Source organism: Chiloscyllium punctatum, chromosome 13, assembly GCF_047496795.1.
Source record: "Chiloscyllium punctatum isolate Juve2018m chromosome 13, sChiPun1.3, whole genome shotgun sequence".
Lineage (NCBI taxonomy): Eukaryota > Metazoa > Chordata > Chondrichthyes > Orectolobiformes > Hemiscylliidae > Chiloscyllium > Chiloscyllium punctatum.
In genome coordinates, this window is record NC_092751.1 from 106460596 (window position 1) to 106483182 (window position 22587).

General features: G+C 42.2%; 1 protein-coding gene across 3 annotated transcripts in view; it reads right to left on the reverse strand.

The window, feature by feature from the left end:
- Positions 1-225: 225 nt before the first annotated feature.
- The window catches only part of sgpl1 (sphingosine-1-phosphate lyase 1), a 90932-nt gene continuing 68570 nt past the window's right edge, over positions 226-22587 (reverse strand). For all 3 annotated transcript variants that reach the window (XM_072583550.1, XM_072583552.1, XM_072583553.1), the window contains exons 9-14: positions 21028-21126; positions 19944-20090; positions 19132-19370; positions 5340-5486; positions 4239-4359; positions 226-3106 (exon numbers count right to left, since the gene is read on the reverse strand). In XM_072583550.1, coding sequence (XP_072439651.1) covers positions 2963-3106; positions 4239-4359; positions 5340-5486; positions 19132-19370; positions 19944-20090; positions 21028-21126 — 897 coding nt within the window. In that variant the 3' untranslated portion in view covers positions 226-2962. The remainder of the gene's footprint in view (positions 3107-4238; positions 4360-5339; positions 5487-19131; positions 19371-19943; positions 20091-21027; positions 21127-22587) is intronic.

Consider the following 22587-nt stretch of genomic DNA (forward strand, 5'->3'; position numbering starts at 1 on the left):
ACTCTACATTTACAGCAATGTAGCTGCCCTTGGGAATAGATGAGAGCACCAATGGTTTGAGAACAAGAAATGATATCCACTTCCCATACAATAATAAAGAAATAAAAGGTCTGTGACCTTTCATCACAACTGAATGATATTAGGAATGAACAGGTCCAAAACAAGAGCAAACGTCAGGCTGAACAAGCATAAAATATGAAGATAAGAGTCAAACAATACAGACAGTTTCAACAAATTAGGTTTATTACCAAATCTCAATTACAAATGTGTTAATACATAATACGATGGATTAATCCAGATCATTTTACACACTCACCGTATAAAGATGTCTTTGTTGTCCAGGTGCAAATGACCCAGGTGTGGGAATTTCACCCCCATCCCAGCCCTGACACCCCTCCCTGAGGGCTAACTATAAACTTCACAATGCACACAAGCTGCATCTGGAACAGTTCCAACGAGTAAACTGACAATGAAAATAGTGCCCTCTCCTTGGCTAACCAAGCGACCAGTGGGGTTCTGTGATTTTTCAAGTTAAACTAAGAAAAACCCAGTGCTACTCACAACTCCGCGAATGAAGAAATCGGGGATGTAAACAAATCAAAGATCATTGCAGAGTCTGTTTCATCCTCCCCTGTTTGAAATATGCAACACAGAGGGCAATAAAAACACTTGCTTGTTTTCATGAATGGTAAGGGATGTTTACATCCAGTTTGTGAACTCAACAAAAGCTCTGTACCTTCCCTTTGTTAGGAGAGTATGCGATGGGAGTAGGACCCAGTTATTCCTTCAGTTATTCCTCTAGAGCTAACCAAAGGTGATCATGGAGCATCCTGACTCTGTGCAAACAGAAATGGAGCAAATGGGATGAGTATGTGTATTTGTAAAGAGTGCAAAATGAGTGCGACCCAGAGCTGAAAGGAAAGCTTGAGAGAGGCTAAATTTATGCTTTTTTTAAAAAAATGGTAGAGGACCTATCAAAAGTCAGAAGATTGTGCGCAAATGTGCCAAGTTATTAAGACAATTTGGAATGCAGCCCTTTCACATTGTGACAGGATACTGCCTGTCTCTGGTTTAAAACTATGTTGAACAATGAGAGCACAGTCTTAAACACATGTTTTAGTTTATCCAGCCTCTTTGCATTATTTGCAATTCATTTTTTGAATGCTGTGCAAGAAGATATAAAGAACAGTATTAGGGTGTTGCTTTGAATTTTTTCTCCCTTTACACTGAAAGACGGGAAGTCATGTGCAATCATTGGGAGTAATCAGCAATAGGGCACAGTCATCTGCTTCTACCGCGTGGATGGCAATTTACAATCTGGGACATTGCCAGCATGTCACAGTTCAAAATGAGAGGCCATTTCACAGAGATTCAGGCAGTGACAAGTTCATGTGTTCAGGTTCCCTGCATAAAAGGATTAATATTCTGACTGCTAGTTTACTGGAACAGAAAAATAAAGGGAATATCAACAACAAGTGTTCCACAGGCAACAGATTAATTTGGGGTTGAGCACTTTGGAATGTGCATTACTGATATAGGACAACATTTATCGTTGTGTGTACAGAGAGCCAGGTTAACAAAGGGATTGTAGTCAAGGATCTCAGGATTAGTAGGAATCAATATGGTTTTAAAGATAGCATTGAAGTACCGTTAAAATTTCAACATAATTATTCACAAGCGCTCCCTTGTAAAGTGTGCACTGGTGTGAAACTTCTGCATGAGAGGGGTCGCTGAATAAACACGTTACAAACATACAGCATTTCAGAGCGTCACCAATTGCCACACATTCAGCTTCACTACAATGATGGAGCAACAAAATATCTGAAACACTGACATTTATATAACTGAAACACAATGACAATAACACACAATTTGAAATTATTCAACCGTCTATTCCAATTATGGAGTAAGCACTTCAGTCCAAGAATTGTCAACTTGCGTTGAATTCACAGGATCTCAAAGGAGCGATTTCTTTAGACCATGTCTGAATCATAAAATCTGATTATTTTGAACAAATCAGAAGAAACATTACCTTGCAAATAATTTTTGTAATGTAAGTACTATCCACAGCAGCACAAAAATTGGTCTCCTGTCTGTAAATTATTATAATCGTGCCTAGTTTAGTTTTAAAACTGTCTTATGTTAACTGGGAGCAACTATAGGTGGCATTATTCTTTTGGAAATTACCTGAACTATATTTGAGGTAGTGAATACTCTCAGCATTCATCCTGAAGTGGGACCAAAATATTGGGCATTTTGGGCAGAAGCTCAAAGATTGAGGCTCATGATTGATCAAGTTTGGGGGTCCAAAATCCCTTTCCCCTACCTCCTTGATCCATAAGATAACAGTCATTTTAACAGTCTCAATGTTCCATTGCTGCATCATTGACAATTCAGGTATGAATGGGATACAGCAGGAAAATGGCCAGCCGCCAGGACTAAATTGAACTTCAGTGCTATATTTTATTGGGTGGAGGGGCAATTGCCGCTTGTGTAATACGCTGGCTTGCAAACATTGACCACCCTCTCCTGGCGAGTGTCAAAAATCCTACCAAATCCACAAACCGTTTGGTTGCCTTTGAGAAAAATTCTGCCAAAAGAACCCTTTTATTTCCAACATGAAAGAATAAAGTGGGAAGGCATCAAGGTGAATTGCCACTTGCTAATAAATCTCCAGTGAATCAATGTCTAGGAAAACCCTGCACACAATTTACTGGAAACTTTGCAGTCTCAAGGTTTCCAGTGAAAGATTTTAGGGATAAAAATTGAAAAGGAAAAGTTTTGGGGCTTTGAAAATGGCGTAAAAATCATGGACGTCAGTTCCCAGTACATATGATTGCATTTTTCCACATTCCCATTGCTGCAACACAATAAAAACAATGTCAGACCTGTCAAATTCCTTTCCAAAGTACCTTCCCACAACCTTGTCCATGATTTTTTTAAAAAAACCTATTTCCATGTTTCAATGCTGTGCTGATGCTCCATTCATGCAGTTTTTCTCAACTTTGGGGAGCTCAGTGCTGTAGAGGCAGTCTAGGAATCCATGCGATATCTCTGTCACCAGTGTACGATCAGGAATTGACTGTGCCATGCCATATATAGCACCCTAGAAGGAAAGAAGGGTTCAAATCAGGACACACCTTACACATAACACAGTTAGGACAACTAATACACTAAAGTCAGTCTACAATAAGTTTTTTTGATAGTCCAATCTAATAAATTACAAAACAATACCACGTATTAATATAACTTGCATGTGTACCCTTTAAAAGGAGTAAAAATCTCAGGTAAAATTACGAAACAAAAGGTCATATGGGAGGTATTACATCAAAGCTTGACCAAGGAGGAAGATTTTAAGGAGGGTCATGAAGGAAGAACAGAATCATCAGGGAGTCATGCAGGAAATTCCAGACCTTAACACACAGGCAAAATGAAGGCAAAGCCACAAAAGATGCTGCAGTGGAAAACAAGGGTGCACAAGAGGTTAACTGGAGGGATGTTGGCCTGAAGGAAAGATTCAAAAACAAGGATGAGAATTTTGAAACTGAGGTTTTGATAAACTAGGAGCTGATCTGGGTCTGTGAGTACAGGGAGATGGGCGAACGGGGCTTGGTGCAAGTTAAGATACAGGCAGCACAGTTTAACAACTGTAAGGAAGCAACACTGCATTTGCAATGTCCCCTCCGGCTATGATCACAGGATTACAGAATGCTAGAAACCCTGCAGTTGCAAATAGGCCATTCAGTCCATCAAGTCCACACCACACCTTCAAAGAGCATCCAACCCTATCCCTACAGTCCTGCATTTCCCATGGCCAGTCCACCCAGCCAGCACATCCCTGGACACTATGGGCAAGTTAGCATGGCCAATCCACCAAACCTACACGTCTTTGGACTGTGGGAGGAAACTGGTGCACCTGGAGGAAAGCCACACAAACATGGGGACAACATTCAAATTCCACATAGACAGTAGCCTGAGGTTGGAATTGAACCCAAGTCCCTAGTGCTCCTGGGCAACAAGCTAACCGCTGAGCTACCGAGCCACCCAATACGCTTGCTTCCTCTGAAATTTGGCATCTATCCTGAAGAGTACGGGGTGAACAGCTCAGACTGCCTGTTTCTTTATCAGCAATACTCATGTTAAAATTGCAACACAATTGTATGTCATTGTTGGTGAACCAAGAATCTTCTGTAAAAGAAAGGGCACCCTCCCTTCACGATTCACAACCGTACGCTTACTCTGCCTGTGGTTTTCTCGTCAGGATTCTTCATGATTTCAGCCACACTTTCACAAAGATCCTCAACAAATTGGTCAGCCACTCCATTCTTGGTGTGCAGAAGTGTCACACATATGTGAATGCTGCAAGAGAAGAGGTCATCTTGGTTAATGGCACCATGGACATTCCTAACTAGTTCTGGACATCAATTTTCCATGGCGAAGTAACTTAGAGGCATGGGACAATCCAAATATTAATTGCCTCACTTCCCCATTCCTCCCAATATTTCAACTGCTTAGCAACAAGACGACTGTATGTCAAGATATTTTTATTTGTGCCAATATTACAGGCTTAATCATGAAGTGACTGCAAGGTACAGTGAGTGAAAGTAACATCTAGTTGCTGAAAAAGGCAATAACTAAAACTTTATGAGGGGACAATCACAGCTTTCTTGAAAATAATGTTGAGTTTATACCATGGCATTCATGAAAATTTTAAAACAAACGTCAACATTACCAGAGAAACAAATAAAGTCAAAGCATGGATGGAGAATACACAGGATGAGTAACTACGGGTTGGAGTTACAGGCAAAGGGAGCTACAGTGTGAAATGCAGTATAGATGAGAGGAGAAGTGAGGACTGCAGATGCTGGAGATCAGAGCTGAGAATGTGTTGCTGGAAAAGCGCAGCAGATCAGGCAGCATCCAAGGAGCAGGAGAATCGACGTTTCGGGCATAAGCCCTTCTTCAGGATGAGAGGAGTTTATAATGTTAGATGGAATACACAGGAGGAAGAATGACAGTGAAAAATGATTTACACCTGGGGAGAGTTTACAGTGTGCATAAGAGTATATATGGGGAGTGATGTGCGAACTACACATGGGGAAAATGAAAGTGGGAAATGGAGTATATACATGGAGAGTGACAGTGTGAAATGGAGTACATACATGGCGAGAAACAGTGTGAAACGGAGTATGTACGGAGAGAGTGACAGTATGAAACAGTATATACGGGGAGTGTGACAGTGTGTAACAGTATATACAGGGAGAGTGACAGTGGGAAATGGGGTATATACAGGGAGAGTGACAGTGTGAAACAGAGTATATATGCAGAGCGTCAGCCACCTCGAAGGGAACTGCAAAGTGTTGAGGTTCCATCCTTTCGATGTCATTAAGTTTGATAGACGGAAAATGTCGAACGTTCGTGAGCCAATGGCCACTACAGACACTTCAGGTTTTCCAAAGATGAAAATTTCTTTTATTTTCTTCAACCTATAAAATAAAATAAAGAAATAATTTAGTATACACATAAAAGCTTGAGTCAATCATTTATATCAACAGAAATCACATTTGAAACATACTAAAATTATCAGTAGCCTCTCTCAACAGGGGGTGGGGAATCAGGAGATGGTGGGGGCTTTGGCAGAGGGAGAATGCAGAAACATATCGGTCAGAACAATGCTTACAATTTGGATGTGTTGGGAAACTACAAAATATTTCTCTTTTTACCTCCCCTCTATTAAAACCAAAGATCAAGTCAAACATATCTAGCACCATCCTGTGCCTCAAACTGTGGTCTCTAAACTTTCCTAGAAACCATTTTAAATCCACCACCTTTGTAAGAGGCTTTTTTTTTAGGCCAGGAGTCAGTTTATTTGTTATGCAAAATTTATTGTGTGTTAGTAACAGAACATCACCATGAGATGGAGCAAGAGGACAGGAACTAACACAGTTAGCAAGTTTGTAAAGGTCTATATTTAGAGGTTTCACAGCAAGAACATTCCATGATTTAATGCAGAATCTAACTGCCAAGACCTTGCATCAATCAATGGATCCTTGCTGAAAGTGTTGTGGAATAACATTTTCTTCAATTTAAGGGTCAGGCAGCATTCTTGCCTCAGAGTCAGAAGGTCCTACTTCAAAGTCTGCTCCAGGCGAGTTTAGGTTCCTGGCAGTGTCTGCACTTTGTGTAGATTCATGGAGTAGACAAGTTTGGGCCCGGTACGAGACCCAGCTGCATTGGTAAGGTGGACCGAAAGCGGAATCATGGTGGTGACAGAGTTGCATTTAGGCCAGTACAGTACCCAGCAGCATCGGTGACATCTGCGTTCGTGTGGTCCAGCGAGGACTCATAGTAGCAGGTGAGTCAGTGGAGGTGAGATGGCGCTGAAGATGGCACTGAAACTCTTGTTCCAGTGGTGGCAGCACAGCAAGACTGGAGACCAGACCTAAAGCCCATGGAGGAGCATTTAACGAGGACTGGAAAGTTGAACACTATTTCTTTATTTCCTTATTTTTCTACCTTTTTATTCTACGTTTTAGTTTATTTTTCTGGGTTTTAAGATAGCGGAGAGTGGTGACATCATATCACACTTTTCACTATTTTGTAACAAAATATACACGACAATAAATAAATCAAATGTGATCTGATATCCAGGCTGACATTCCCGAAGCAATACTGGGAGAGTGCACAGCATTGACAGGAATGGGACATTAACTTGAGGCTGCACATTTGCCCTCTGAGGTGGGGCCATGAGATCCCGCAGTGTTACTCACAAGCAGAGGAATTCCCACTGGTGGTGTCCTTGCCAACAATCCCTCTTAGCTTTCCTGCCACTGCGAGGAGCTCTCAGTTCCAAGGTCCATGTGTGGCTTCAGCCTTTGGAAGAGGAGGCTATGCAACAGCACGCCAATCAACTTCACATACTGCAAGTGGCACGGTGGCTCACTGGTTAGCACTGCTGCCTCACAGGGTAACTATCCAGCCTCAGGTAACTATCTGTGTGGGGTTTGCACATTCTTCCGTGTCTGCGTGGGTTTCCTCTGGGTTCTTCGGTTTCCTCCCACAGTCAAAAGATGTGCTCATATTGTCCAAGGATGTACATGCTTGGCTAGTTAGCGATGGGAAATGCAAGATTACAGGGATAGGCGAGGGGTCTGTGCCTGGGTGGGATGCTCTTTAGAGTGTTGGTGTGGACTTGATGGGCCAAATTGCCTACTTCCATACTATGGGGATTATAAAGATCCTAATCACTTTACTTATCCTTCGATAGGTACCACTGAAGCTCAAAAGCAGGCCACTTGATTGTACTCCCTTTCCTCCATGTTAAACATCTGCTACCTCCATTACTAATGGCCGCAGCATGCACCTCAGGATCATTTTCCAAACCGAGCACCACTCCCCCCTGCCCCACCCTACCCTGTGTAGAAAGACAAGGGGAGCAAATAGATGGGAATGCCACCACCTGGCAAGTTCCCCTCCACGCCACTCACCATCTTGACATGGAATTACATCACTGTTCCTTCACTGTCACTATGTCAAAAAGATGGAATGGATATGGCCCAACATTGCATTTATTGGCCATCCCCAGCTGAACATCCCAAAAGGTGGTGGTGGGCTGCCTTCTAGAACATCTGCAGTCTTTGGGATGTAAGGTAACACTGTGGATGTACCTACACCAAATGGATTGCAGCAATTCAAGATGATAATTCACCACCACTTTATCAAGGGCCATTAAGGGTAGACGATAAATGCTGGCCCAATTGGCCCAATTGGTGGGCGGCACGGTGGCACAGCGGTTAGCACTGCTGCCTCATAGCGTCAGAGACCCGGGTTCAGTTCCCACCTCAGGCGACTGACTGTGTGGAGTTTGCACGTTCTCCCCGTGTCTGCGTGGGTTTCCTCCGGGTGCTCCGGTTTCCTCCCACAGTCCAAAGATGTGCAGGGTCAGGTGAATTGGCCATGCTAAATTGCCCATAGTGTTAGGTAAGGGGTAAATGTAGGGGAATGGGTGGGCTGCGCTTTGGCGGGTCGGTGTGGACTTGTTGGGCCGAAGGGCCTGTTTCCACACTGTAAGTCTAATCTAATCTAATCTAATCTAATCTAATCTAATCTAATCAGACAAGCCCACATTCCCTAAATTAGTAACTAAAACCAACAACCACAATGCTGTTGGGAGAGATTTCCAGGAATTTGACCCAGTGACACTGAAGGAACAGTAATATGTTTCCAAGTCAGGATGGTGAGTGGCTTGGAGGGGAAATTGTAGGCAACAAGTATCTGCTGTGCTTGCTTCACCTCGGTCAACAAAAAAGTTCCTTCTTTTCTCCAGGGTCCAAATAAAATGTCAGACAATTTGAATTTGCTTTTCTACTCCACTCTATGAAAATTTCAAAAAAAGGTCAAGCACAAAAAAAGCTCCAGAAAATAATCAAAGTTGTACTTTGTCTAAGCAACATCATTCATCATACAGAATCTTAGAAACTTCCAAGAAACTGGCTGGAACAATAGCTGCAGAAATTAACCAACAGCTGAAAGTGAGGCTTTAAGAATAGTATGAATAGAGCAAAACTTAAAAGTGCTCTGGACATTGTCAGCACTCGTGGAGAATGCATTAAGTTTCATTCTTTCCTAAACTTGGTCACTGAAAGCTGTTCCTAAATTTTAAAATACTGGTGACGATCACATTGTGATTTCATGTCAGGCAGGTCAATCTATCTCACTTGAGATTGATATTTTAGCTCTCTAAGTTTTGCACAGTTCCATTCAAGCCACTTAGCCTAAAAGCTTGTGTGTACAGGGACTGGAGAATGTGGGGAACATGGAGACAGTGCAGAACTATCATGTCAACAAGCTTAAGGGGTTGCTGGCCATCTTTCTGGTACTAGAAGAGCTTGAGAGATACAAAGGATTATCTTCAGTTCAGTATTTATCTTTCCAAATTCCAACCAACCAGGCAATCAGTAGTTAAATTATACATTGCTATATTTATCAGTGTGTCACTTATGGCCTAGTGGGTGCATCTCACAATCAAAAGATTGTGAGTTCAAGTCCAACTCCAAGATCCAAATTAAAAAATCCAGGCTGACAATCCAGTGCAGTACTGAGGACAGACCACATTGTCAAAGGTGCCACATCCCAAACGAAGCCTTGCCTTCTCCCTCAGGCAGACCTAAAATAGCCCAAGGACCAATTTTGAAGCAGAGCAGGTGGTTTTCCCCTTGTTTCCTGGCCAACATCAATCCCTCAATGAACACATGAAATAGATTGTCTGAGCATTAACATATTGCTATTGTTGGAGCATGCTATGTGTAAACTAATCACTTCATTCTCTCATTAGAGATTTTCACAACCTCAGAATGTGCTGTAAAAATCTAAGTGCAAGCCTTTCTCTCCTTAGTTATAGAAAAACGCTTCACTTGAAACAGAACTGGGCTCTAAAACTATTCAAACTAACACGAATCAATAGAAAGGATACAAGCAGCTCCCAAGAGAATCCTTTCAAAACAAAAGCAACTGTCTGAAGAAAGAACAATTAACGTCTGTTGTTGGGAAATCTGAAGCAGCTGGAGAAAACTAGTTGAAGCAAAGCAACATCCTGCCCAATCTCATCAACACAACAGTTTGCGTTCACACCCAGAACAGGGCTAACCAGCACACCACCTACTCTCATGGAATAAAACAAAAATATGCCTAGTCTCTCATTCACAGAGAAGAGTTTCAATCAAATCTCTGCTGAGTTTTTTTTTGGGAGTCAACATATTTGGACTACTGAGCACACATTCGTTATTTTGACAGTCCTGGTTGAAATTATGGAAGCATTTCCTTCTGAAGTCCCATTAACCTAAGCCCTGTTTGCATGTTATTCCATTTGCATGCAGTTCTCTAAAAGCCTTTCTTTCAATCATCCTTCGAAGTGAAAGTAGGGCTTTTTGTTTTTTTTTCCACTTAAGATCTGAGCAGTACATCATTCTTCACCTGTTTGTCAAAACACAGGCTGAAGCACTGCTCGTTATACAAAGGAGTAACACAGGAACTAGTGCACGAATGAGCGAATATATCACTCCAATTCCTGTAAAGTGCAGGGCGTTTTTTTTAAATAGAACACTTTATTTAGGATTATTCAGATTTCTTTGTGACTCTACACAGTAACCACAATACCGCCCACAAACAAAAATCCCTGGTGAAAAATGCAGGATATGAGAGGCGTGCTGAGCCTCTGTGGGCAACACAGGATTGTACAGTGCCTTGAGTTTTTGCTTTTCGGTGGAATGACAAGCTCACACAGGGAGTACTGTGATTTTTCTGCTCTTGCAGTCAGGTGGTCAGAGATTCAAGCCTTACTGTATATACTCTAACAATTCCAATGCAAGGCTGAGGGAGTACTGCACTGTCATCTGAACAGGACACTCAAAAGAATAACATAGATATGGTATCCAGACATAATCAGATATACCTCTGCATCTCTAGTTTACAGAGACAATGCAACAACTTGTATCAACATAGCAATATGTTCCAAGGATAATCAGACAAAAAAAAAAATCTGCCACTGAATAAAATAAAAAGACACAAAAGCAGGTGTCCAAAGCTTCTAACCACGAGGGTAGTTTGAAGAGGGGGGTCTTTATTTTTAAACTCATTTACAGCCATAGAGATGTACAGCATGGAAACAAACCCTTTGGTCCAACCCGTCCATGCCGACCAGGTATCCCAAACAAATCTAGTCCCACCTGTCAGCACTTGGCCCATATCCCTCCAAACCCTTCCTATTCATATACCCATCCAAATGCCAATTAAATGTTGCAATTGTACCAGCCTCCACCACTTCCTCTGGCAGCTCATTCCATATACGTACCACCCTCTGAAAAAGTTGCCCCTTAGGTCTCTTTTATATCTTCCCCCTCTCACCCTAAACCTATGCCCTCTAGTTCTGGACTCCCCGACCCAGGGAAAAGACTTTGTCTATTTACCCTATCCATGCCCTTAATGATTTTATAAACCTCTACAAGGTCACCCGTCAGCCTCCGACGCTCCAGGGAAAACAGCCCCAGCCTATTCAACCTCTTCCTATAGCTCAAATCCTCCAACCCTGGCTACATCCTTGTAAATCTTTTCTAAATCCTTTCAAGCTTCAAAACATCTTTCCGATATGAAGGAGACCAGAATTGCACGCAATATTCCAACAGTGGCCTGACCAATGTCCTGTACAACCGCAACATGACCTCCCAACTCCTATACTCAATACTCTGACCAATAAAGGAAAGCATACTAAACGCCTTCTTCATTATCCTATCTACCTGCGACTGCACTTTCAAGGAGCTATGAACCTGCACTCCAAGGTCTCTTTGTTCAGCAACACTCCCTAGGACCTTACCATTAAGTGTATAAATCTTGATCGGATTTGCTTTACCAAAATGCAACACCTCATGTTTATCTAAATCAAACTCCATCTGCCACTCCTCAACCTGATTGGCCCATCAGATTAAGATTCCATTGTAATCTGAGATAAGCTTCTTTGTTGTCCACTCCATCTCCAATTTTGGTGTCATCTGCAAACTTACTAACTATACTTCCTATGTTCATATTCAAAATCATTCATATAAATGATAAAAAGTAATGGAACCAGCACCGACCCTTGTGGCATTCCACTGGTCACAGGCCTCCAGTCTGAAAAACAACCCTCCACCACCACCCTCTGTCTTCTACCTTTGAGCCAATTCTGTATCCAAATGGCTAGTCCTTCATCTATTCCATGACATCAAACCTTGCTAACCAGTCTCCCATGGGGAACCTTGTTGAATGCTTTACTGAAGTCCATATTGATCACGCCCACCACTCTGCCCTCATCAATCCTTTTTGTTACTTTTTCACAAACTCAAATCAAGTTTGTGAGACATGATTTCCCACGCACAAAGCCATGCTGACTATCCCTAATCAGTTCTTGCCTTTGCAAATACGTGTAAACCCTGTCCGTCACGACTCCCTCCAACAACTTGCCCACCACCAATGTCAGGCTCACTGGTCTATAGTTCCCTGGCTTGTCTTTACCACCTTTCTTAAATAGTGGCACCACGTTTGCCAACCTCCAGTCTTCCGGCACCTCACCTGTGACTATCAATGATACAAATATCTCAGCGAAGAGCCCAGCAATCACTTCCCTAGCTTTCCACAGAGTTCTAGGGTACACCTGATCAGGTCCTGGGGATTTATCCATTTTTATCTGTTTCAAGACATCAAGCGCTTTCTCCTCTGTAATATGGACATTTTTCAAGATGTCACCATCTACATCTCTACATTCTGCATCTTCCATGTCCTTCTCCACAGTAAACACTGATGCAAAAAACTCATTTAGTATCTCCCCAATTTCCTGCGGCTCCATACAAAGGCCGCCTTGCTGATCTTTGAGGGGCCCTAATCTCTCCCTTGTTAACCTTTTGTCCTTAACGTATTTGTAAAAACCCTTTAGATTCTCCTTAACCCTATTTACCAAAGCTATCCCCTTGTTGCCCTCCTGATTTCCCTCTGAAGTATCCTCCTACTGCCTTTATACTCTAAGGATTCACTCGATCTCTCCTGTCTATCCGTGACATATGTTTCCTTCTTTTTCTTAACCAAACCCTAAATTTCTCTAGTCATCCAGCATTCCTTATACCTACCAGTCTTTCCTTTCACCTTAACAGGAATATACTGGACCCATGTTATCTCATTTCTGAAGGCTTCCTATTTTCCATCTGTCCCTTTACCTGCGAACATTTGCCCCCAGTCAGCTTTTGAAAGTTCTTGCCTAATACCATCAAAATTGGCCTTCCTCCAATTTAGAACTTCAACTTTTAGATCTGCTCTATCCTTTTCCATCACTATTTTAAAACTGATGGAATTATGGTCGCTGGCCCCAAAGTGCTCCCCCCATGAACCTCAGTCACCTGCCCTGCCTTATTTCCCATGAGTAGGTCAAGTTTTACACCTTCTCTAGTAGGTACATCCACATATCGAATCAGAAATTTTTCTTGTACACATTTAACAAATTCCTCTCCATCTAAACCCTTAACACACTAAGGCAGTCCCAGTTTTTGTTTGGAAAGTTAAAATCCCCTACCATAACCACCTTATTATTCTTAGATAACTGAGTTCTCCTTACACCATTGTTTCTCAACTTCCTGCTGACTATTAGGGGTCTATAATACAACCCCAGTAAGGTGATCATCCCTTTCTTATTACTCAGTTCCACCCAAATAACTTCCCTGGATATATTTCCAGTAATATCCTCCTCAATACAGGTGTAACACTAACCTTTATCAAAAATGCCACTCCCCCTCCTCTCTTACCTCCCTTTCTATCCTTCCTGTATCATTAAGCTGCCAGTCCTGTCCATCCCTGAGTCACATTTCTGTAATTGCTATGATATCCCAGTCTCATATTCCTAACCATGCCCTGAGTACATCTGGTTTCCCTGTTAGACCTCTTGCATTGAAATAAATGCAGTTTAATTTATCAGTCCCACCTTGTTCTCTTTGTCCCTGCCTGCCCGGACTGGTTGACTCACTTCTTTTCTCAACTGTACCAGTTGCAGATTGATCTCTTTCCTCACAATCTCTCTGGGTATCCCCCACCCCCTCACCTACCAGTTCGAATCTTCCCAAGCAGCTCTAGCAAATCTCCCTGCCCCAGTATATTAGTCCCCTTCCAATTCAGGTGCAATCCATCCTTCTTGTACAAGTCACTTCTACCCCAGGAGAGATTCCAATGATCCAAAATTGTGAACCCTTCTCCCATATATCAGCTCCTCAGCCACACTTTCATCTGCTCTATCTTCCTATTCCTACCCTCACTAGCTCGTAGCACCAGGAGTAATTCAGATATTACTACCCTTGAGGACCTCCTTTTTAAATTCCTGTCTAACTTTCTATATTGTCCCTTCAGAATCTCATCCTTTTCCCTTCCTAAGTCGTTGGTTCTGATGTGTACAATGACCTCCTGCTGGTCCCTCTCCCCTTAACATATTTGTAAAAACCCTTTAGATTCTCCTTAACCCTATTTACCAAAGCTATCCCATGTCCCCTCTGCACCTTCTGAGACATTCTTGATCTTGGCACCAGGGAGGCAACACACCATTCTGATTTTTCATTGCTGACTGCAGAAATGTCTGTCGGTACCTCTGACTAGAGAGTCCCCTAACACAATCTTGGAACCCGACGTACCCCTCATTACATGAGAGCTTGTCTTGGTACCAGGAACTTGGCTGTCCCTGTTACGTTCCCTTTTGAAACAGTCATTCCCTACATTCTCCAAAACAGCATACTTGTTTGAAGTGGGGATAGCCACAGAAGACTCCTGCACTACCTGCCTATCTCTCCTATCTTTCCAGGAGTTAACCCATCTATCTGACTGTGTCTACGGCTTTTCTCCCTTCTTATAACTGCCATCCATGGCACCCCCTTGCTCTTGTAAATTCCTCATTGCTCGAACTGTTGTTCCAATCGATGTATTCGATCTGATAGGATTCACAACCAATGGCATTTATTGAAGATATAACTCTCAATAACACATAACCTCTCCCAAAACTCCCACATCCAACAAGAGCATATTACTCTACTAACAGCTATTTTACTTCTTCCAATCCACAGACCCAGAAAATAACACCATCTTATTCCTATATAAAGTACTGCTCCAGGCTAACTTAATACTTATGACTTCAGAGGCATATCTCAATAAAACATATAATCAATAAAGAACCCACTCTATTCATTATTGTAGATTTACAGCAAGGCTATACTTAAAACTATTCACTTATCGGTTTCTGTGCTGTGACCTCTCCCACACAGGTTCCTCCAAGATCAGTTGTGAATTTCGCAGTATGTTAAGTTTTCCTAGACACACTTCAATGTCCAGCAATGCATGAATTCAAACAGCAAAGGCAGTCAGTACTCAGACTGCTGTGTCAGTTAGCAGTGTGGGTTTTTTTTCCCCCTCTCTCTCTCGCACTGACCCTTTTTAAAAGCGCCGTTGATTTGCCTTTTTCTTTTCTCCAAAGTTCCAAAACAATGCAATAGCTTTTAACACAGTAATTGCTGCTCCTGGAATTCAAGGAAATCATTTCCAACACCTAAAATACCTCACAAAAGGAGCAGCCTGTTACCGCCAGAAATTTTCCCGTCCTCCATCTTAGATTACCCAGAATCTGGAAGCATTACCCGGAATCATTTGTGGGATGGGAGTGTCACTGGCTGGCCAGCATTTATTGCCCATCGCTAGTTGCCCTTGAGAAGGTACTGGTGAACTGGCTTACTGAACTGCTGCAGTCCACCTGCTGTGGGTTGACTCTCAATGCCATTAGGGAGGGAATTCCAGGACTGTGACCCAGTGACAGTGAAAGAACAGCGATATATTTCCAAGTCAGGATGGTGAGAGGTTGGAGGGGAACTTGCAGGTTCCCATATATCTGCTGCCCTGGTCCTTCTAGATGGAAGGTGCTGTCGAAGGATCTTTGGTGAATTTCTGCAGTGCACACTACTGCTACTGAGCATCAGTGATGGAGACAGTGGATGCTTGTGGATGTAGTGGCAATTACGCAGGCTGCTTTCTGCAAGATGGTGTCAAGCTTCTTGAATGTTGTTGGAGCTGCACTCATCCAGGCAAGGGGGAATATTCCATCACATTCTTGATCTGTGTCTCACAGATGGTGTAGAGGCTTTGGGGAGTCAGGTGACGAGTTACTCGCTGCAGGATTCCTGGCCTCTGACCTGCTCTTGCAGCCATTGTGCTTATGTGGGGAATGCAGATGAGTTTCTGGTCAAATATAACCCGCAGGCCGTTGATAGTGGAATGATGATAACATCATTGAGTGTCAAGGGGTGGTGGTTAAGATCGTCACTTATTGGTGATGGTCATAGCTAAATAGGCAGACAGGTTTCAGAGCGTCAACTCTGGAGTTCAGGGGCTTGGTAGCTGAAACCAAACTGATAATTGTGCAACTAGAGGTCCTGGAGGCTGGTTAGGCCAGAAAAGGCTACAACAAAAGTGAGAGGCAAAAATATAACGAGCAAGGTTTCCTTCTGCCATCATTTCTCAGTGTGTCAGCTGTGTCACGTTGCTAAGTACAGGATCATGACTGATCTGCAGTTCAACATTTAAATCGCCATTGGTCCATAATCCATTCACATCATCGCTTCATAAAAATCAACTGAACTTTGAAAGCTTATCCTCCAGCATCCACAAAATTTTGGGGGAAAGAGGTTCTCCCTGACATCACCCCTAAATGGTAATGCACTAATTTTCAGATCGTGTACCCAAAAAAAGACACAAGTTTGGAGTTTATCCCAACAAATCCTTTTGACCAAAACATTTTGACCAGCTCGATTTTGATCTAAAGAACAAAAAATTTACAGCCCAGGAACAGGTCCTTCGGCCCTCCAAGCCTGAGCCAATCCAAATCCACTATCTAAACCTGTCTCCCATTTCCTAAGCATCTGTATCCCTCTGCTCCCCACCAGACACATCTTAAATGAATCTATCATGCCTGTCTCTACTACCTCTGTTGGCAATGCGTTCCAGGTACCTACCACCCTCTGTGTAAAGTACTTGTCACATGTATTCCCCTTAAACTTTTCCACCTCTCACCTTGAAAGCATGACCTCTCGTTATTGAATCCTTCACCCTGGGAAAAAGCTTATCTCTACCTAACCTGTCCACAGCCTTCATGATTTTGTAGACCTCAATCAGTTCCCCCCTCAATCTTCTTTTTTCTAACGAAAACAATCCTAACCTACTCAACCTCTCTTCATAGCTAGCACCTTCCATACCAGGCAACATCCTCGTAAACCTTCTCTGCACCCTTTCCAAAGCGCCCACATCCTTTTGGTAACATGGCGACCAGAACTGTACACAGTATTCTAAATGCAGCCTAGCCAATGTTTGTACAATTTTAACATGACCTGACAGCTCTTATACTCAATACCCTGTCCAATGAAAACAAGCATACCATATGCCTTCTTGACCATTCTATCCACCTGTGCTGCAACCTTTAGGGTATAATGGATCTGCACTCCCAGATCTCTCTACCCATCAACTTTTCCCAAAACTCTTCTGTTTATTGTATAATTCACTCTAGAATTAGACATCACCTCACATTTGCCTGGATTGAACTCCATCTGCCACTTCTCTGCCCAACTCTCCAGTCTATCTATATTCTCCTGTATTCTTTGACAGTCCCCTATGCTTTCTGCGACTCCACCAATCTTCGTGTTATCTGCAAATTTGCTGATCATACCAACAGTGCCCTCTTCCAAACAACAGTGGCCCCAGCACTGATCCCTGTGGAACACCAGTGGTCACCTTTCTCCATTTCGAGAAACTCCCTTCAACTACTACTCTCTGTCTCCTGTTGCTCAACCAGTTCTTTTATCCACTTAGCTAAAACACCCTGCACACCATGTGACTTCACTTTCTCTACTAGTTTACCATGGGGAACCTTATCAAATGCTTTACTAAAGTCCATGCATATGACATCTACAGCCCTTCCTTCATCTATCAACTTGGTCACATCCTCAAAGAACTCTATTAAGTTGGTAAGGCAAAATCTCCCACACACAAAACCATGTTGCCTATTACTGATAGGCCCGTTCTTTTCCAAATATAAATGGATTTTATCCCACAGTAACTTCTCCAGCAACTACCCCACCACGGACATCAGGCTCACTGGTCTGTAGTTACCCGGAATATCCCTGAGGATTTGTCAACCTTAATGACCTCTAGCCTACCCAACACATCATCCCTACTTATGTCAACGTGATCCAGAGTAATCAAACTTCTTTCTCTAATCTCAACATTCATCATGTCCCTCTCCTCAGTGAGCACTGATGCAAAGTAATCATTCAGAATCTAACCCATTCTCTCAGGTTGGACACACAGCCTTCCTTCATTATCCTTTAGTGGACCAATCCTTTCTCTAGTTACCCGCTTGCTTCTTACATAAGAATAAAAGGCTTTGGGATTCTCCTTAATTCTGCTCGTTAAAGCGAGCTAAAAGCAAGATCTCTTAAACTCAAGGGAATAAAAATCCAAGCTGAAGCAAACAAGGGCCAATAATTTAACCCTCTCAACTTTGGTATCATTAATGTGGATCTGTGCTGCACTCTCTCCAAAGCCAATATTGGATGCTGCGCTCAGAAATGTATGTAATTACTCCCGAGAACAGGCTGCCCAACAAAGAGACAGCACCAGGAAGTCAGCAGTTGAGGAGAACGAGAATTATAACACAGATAGAGAAACCACACTGGAAGAAACCAATGTGGTCAGTGTGTGCAATGAATCGGAAGTCCACCCAAGAGGCGATGATGATAATCAAAACTGCTTCATTTGTAATTTGCTCACTGGCTTCTCTGTTAGTCACGAGCCTGAGTGACAAAAATGCGGGTTGCATAATTTCATGCTGACTTTCATTTAATCAATGCAAGTCTTGCCAAAAGTCTGTAGCAATCCCAACCACAATAAAGAGGGGTCTGAGAGATCTGAATGAATATTGCAACGGCAGAGTTTAACCCCATTAATACTCTGTAAAAAATCCATTTTAAACTTGATGCATTCCACAATTAGAATTGCGTAATTTGTTCAGTCTGGTGATTGGCAATTGGAGAACTGAGAGGAAGTAGGATGCCAGCTGTTTTCATGGTGAGTGCTGAAAACATGGTCAAAACCTCTTCAGCTGTCTTTCATGGAGTCCACCATAGAACACAAAGGAAATGCTACTTCAACAATTATTATATCATTTCAGGCATTTATGCATCCTTATTTTAGCTGACCTTGTCTGCTCTCTCAAAGGATCCTTGGTGGTATTTTGTGGAAGATTAAAAATGCTCTGTCCAATGTACTCACTGATGTTTATCCCTCACCCAACTCATCACCACCAAAACAGATGGTCTAGGTATTATATAGCATCGTTTGTAGGAGCTTGCTGCAAACATATTGGCTCCACATCTCCTATATCACAAGAGTGACCATGCTTCAGATTGTACTTAAATGGGCTAGAAGGGACTTCAAGATGACCTGAGGTGATGCCAAATACACAAATGCAAGCCTTTCTTTCTCTCAATCGCTTATTACAATCTAGATTTTGAGGGACTCCATGTAAAATATACTCACTGTGCTTCAATGTATCGTGCAGTATCAATGATCTTCTTAGTGGCCTTAACGTAACCGTCCTCACCCATGTACATCATGGTGGCCCAGCAAGCAGCAATGATCCCCCCTGGTCTCGATCCAGCGATTGTGGGTGATGCATAGATTCCTCCCTGCCAGTCCGGGGCCACAAAGAACTGGTAGTGACGGTACTTCTTGTTGCTGTACAGAACAACTGAAGAACCTTTGGGAGCATAGCCATACTGGGAGGAGGAAAACAGAGGGGAGGGAGTGGAAATTTATAGTTACAAAGTTTAGAGTGAGGAAGTAACTGGAAGGATTAAGAATTACTTGATCGATTCCATGAGCAGGTCGGCAGGTGGAGTTTCATTTAAATCTGGTCAGATAACAAGGAGCTTGTGCGCAGATATGCAAGGATTGACATTTAGTGCACACCGCTCAGATCATCAACATGCAATGAAACTGGTTTGATGAAATCTGATTTTCCATCTTCCACAGTGTCTTTCAATCAAACCACTGAAAAGATCAAAGCTTTCTTCTTCATCCCCACCTCTCCATATCATGCCACATTCCCAAATGGTTCATTTCATTCACTTCGCCCTTTGCTTTAGGTTGGAGCAGACTGTTCACAATCTACTCAACCCCAAAATGATGCATCCAAGCCATTAATCACAAAGGCTGCCTTTCACTAAGCTGCAATCAGCCACCCACAAAACCTTTCCAGGAACCTCCGCTCACTTAAAATCTGCATTAGTGTATGCCAATCCTCACTTACATTTAGTTCAGATGTAATTCACTCTTCACTGGTCACCTACCTTGTGTGTGTCAGCAGAGATGCTCGTCACTCCCTTAACACGAAAGTCAAAGGGTGGCAGTGAGTAGCCCGCTTTCTCCATGAAGACAATAAGAAAGCCTCCCAGACAAGCATCTACATGTAAAGGGATATCGTAATCCACAGCAAGCTGAGAGGGGGGAAAAAAACCATTCATTCACTGGAAGTGATTGTGTAAATTCCAAAACATTTTAAACAAAGTAACCACAACTTTACATACATGTAGGAACAGAATTAGACAGCAAAGGTCACTCAGTCCATCATGCCTGTGCTGATTCTTTCGCAGTCCTATTCCTCACAAACCTGTAAATTTTACCGTTTAAGGTGCATCTCCACTTTCCTTTCAAAGGTTACCAAATTTCCTGCTACTGCCCTTTCAGCTAATGAAATCCTGACTGTAACAATTTAATTGGTTTTAAAAAAAAAAACTTAATGCCACCAGTTATTTTGCCAACTATCTTAAATCTTCTGGTGACTGGCCCTCCTGCCAGTGGAAACAGTTTCTTATTTATCCTATCAAAAGCCTTCATGATCTATATAATGGCAGGGCTGGATTTGCAGCACACGACCCCAGTGAGATGTGACAAGTTTCCATTGTGCAGATCTTGTGCAATAATGAGGTCAGAAAGGTTCCTGGAGGAAATTCTTTTTAATTACCATAAACCTTTTTATCTCATTAATACCACAATGGCTACAATACTGATTCCCCACACACTGGAAATTAACAACTCCTTGAATCCAATTCTTCCTCATGGTTACTCTTTTAACATGAAAATTATATACAAATATTTTAACATAATGTTAATGATGATGAAAAGGCTTCTGAACTGGTGCATCTTTTAAACAATTATAAAAAAGAAGTGCCCTGCCTCAAATATTTTTCCTTTAACTACTACGTTTTTAAATTTAAACTGGACAAAAGACAGGAAAAAATCAAGACTCGAGAGTGATTCCATCTTCTGTCTTCACCAAAAGGTTTTTAAACTTTGTCAAATAAATCTTCTAATTCACATTGCAGTGACTCCAATTTAGTATTGTTTTTTAAAAAAAATGGGCCAGGAAAGTACCTTGGCAACTTCCTCCACTGGGTCCATGATACCATGGGGAAACTGTGGCACCGAACAGACCAACATGACTGTGTTCCTCGAAATGGCTTTCTTCATGGCCTGGAGACAGAGTTAAAGTCAATATAGCTTCAGAAACCTTGATGACTAATTTCCAACAACACAGATACAGGAAAGAATCAGAGGCTTTGGAGAGGGTGCAAAGAAGGTTTACCAGGATGCTGCCTGGACTGGAGGGCTTGCCTTATGAAGAAAGGTTGAATAAGCTCAGACTTCTCTCTCTGGAGAAAAGGAGGAAGTGAGGAGACCTGATCGAGGTGTACAAAATAAGGAGGAATAGATAGAGTCAATAAGCCAGAGACTTTTCCCCAGGGCAGGATTGACTGGTATGAGAAGTCATAGTTTGAAGATATTGGGAGGAAGGTATAAAAGGAGACATCAGAGGTAGGTTCTTTACGCAGAGAGTTGTGAATGCATGGAACGTGTTGCCAGCTGTGGTGGTGGAAGCAGAGTCACTGGGGACATTTAAGCGACTGCTGGACATGCACATGGAGAGCAGTGAGTCGAGGGCTGCGTAGGTTAAGTTACTATATTTTACATTAGGATTAAATCTCAGCACAACATCGTGGGCCAAAGGGCTTGTTCTGTGCTGTACTTTTTTATGTTCTATAAATGGAGATACAATGGTGTGCTCACAATGTAATTGGAACTAATGCTCTGCGAACACCAATTCAAATATCATCATAACAGATGATGACATTTAAGTTGAATCAACAAATTTGAATTAAAAGCTCGTCTCAGTAACGATGACCATGAAACTATCATCGATTGTCATAAAAAACTCATCTAATTCACTACTGCCTTTTACTGAGAGAAATCTGACATCCTTATCTGGTCTGGACTACATGTGACTGCAGACCCAAAGCAATACGATTCACTACGAACTGTCCTTGAATTGTGAAGTGTGCCACTCAGTTCACAGGCAGTTAGGAATAGGCAATAAATGCTGGCCTTACCAGTGACAACCACAACCAATTAAATAATAAAAAGTGAAAAATAATTTATAATTTGAAACACCTACATTAGTAACCATAGGTTTCACTTGTTAAACCAACAACAACTTGCATTTACGTAGCAGCTAGGACATGGTAAAACCATCTTTGACAGGCTCAACATAACACAATCATAGAACAGAAAATAAAAAAAAAATCAAAGAGGAAGGCTTTCTTAAAAAGATAATGAGACAGATTTTGGGAGGGAATTCCAGGATCCTAACACATCTTTCAACCATGGATTTAACAGGTGAAAGCAGGTTTCAAGATCATGTAAAGAAAAAGGGGATGTGAAGATAGATTGGTAGTTTTCAAGATCAGTGAAGTGTGGGTTTGTTTTAGAATGGGGTGGTGTTAGGTAAAGTAAAGGGACAAGGACATTCCTTGATGAGAAGAACCCATTAACAACACTGGCTAGAATGGGGGCCAGCAGATGAAGCTGATTGTTCAGGAGTTCAGGTGGCGTTTGAGGTGAGGGGTTCAAGGAGGCAGGGGATGCAACTTATGAGCA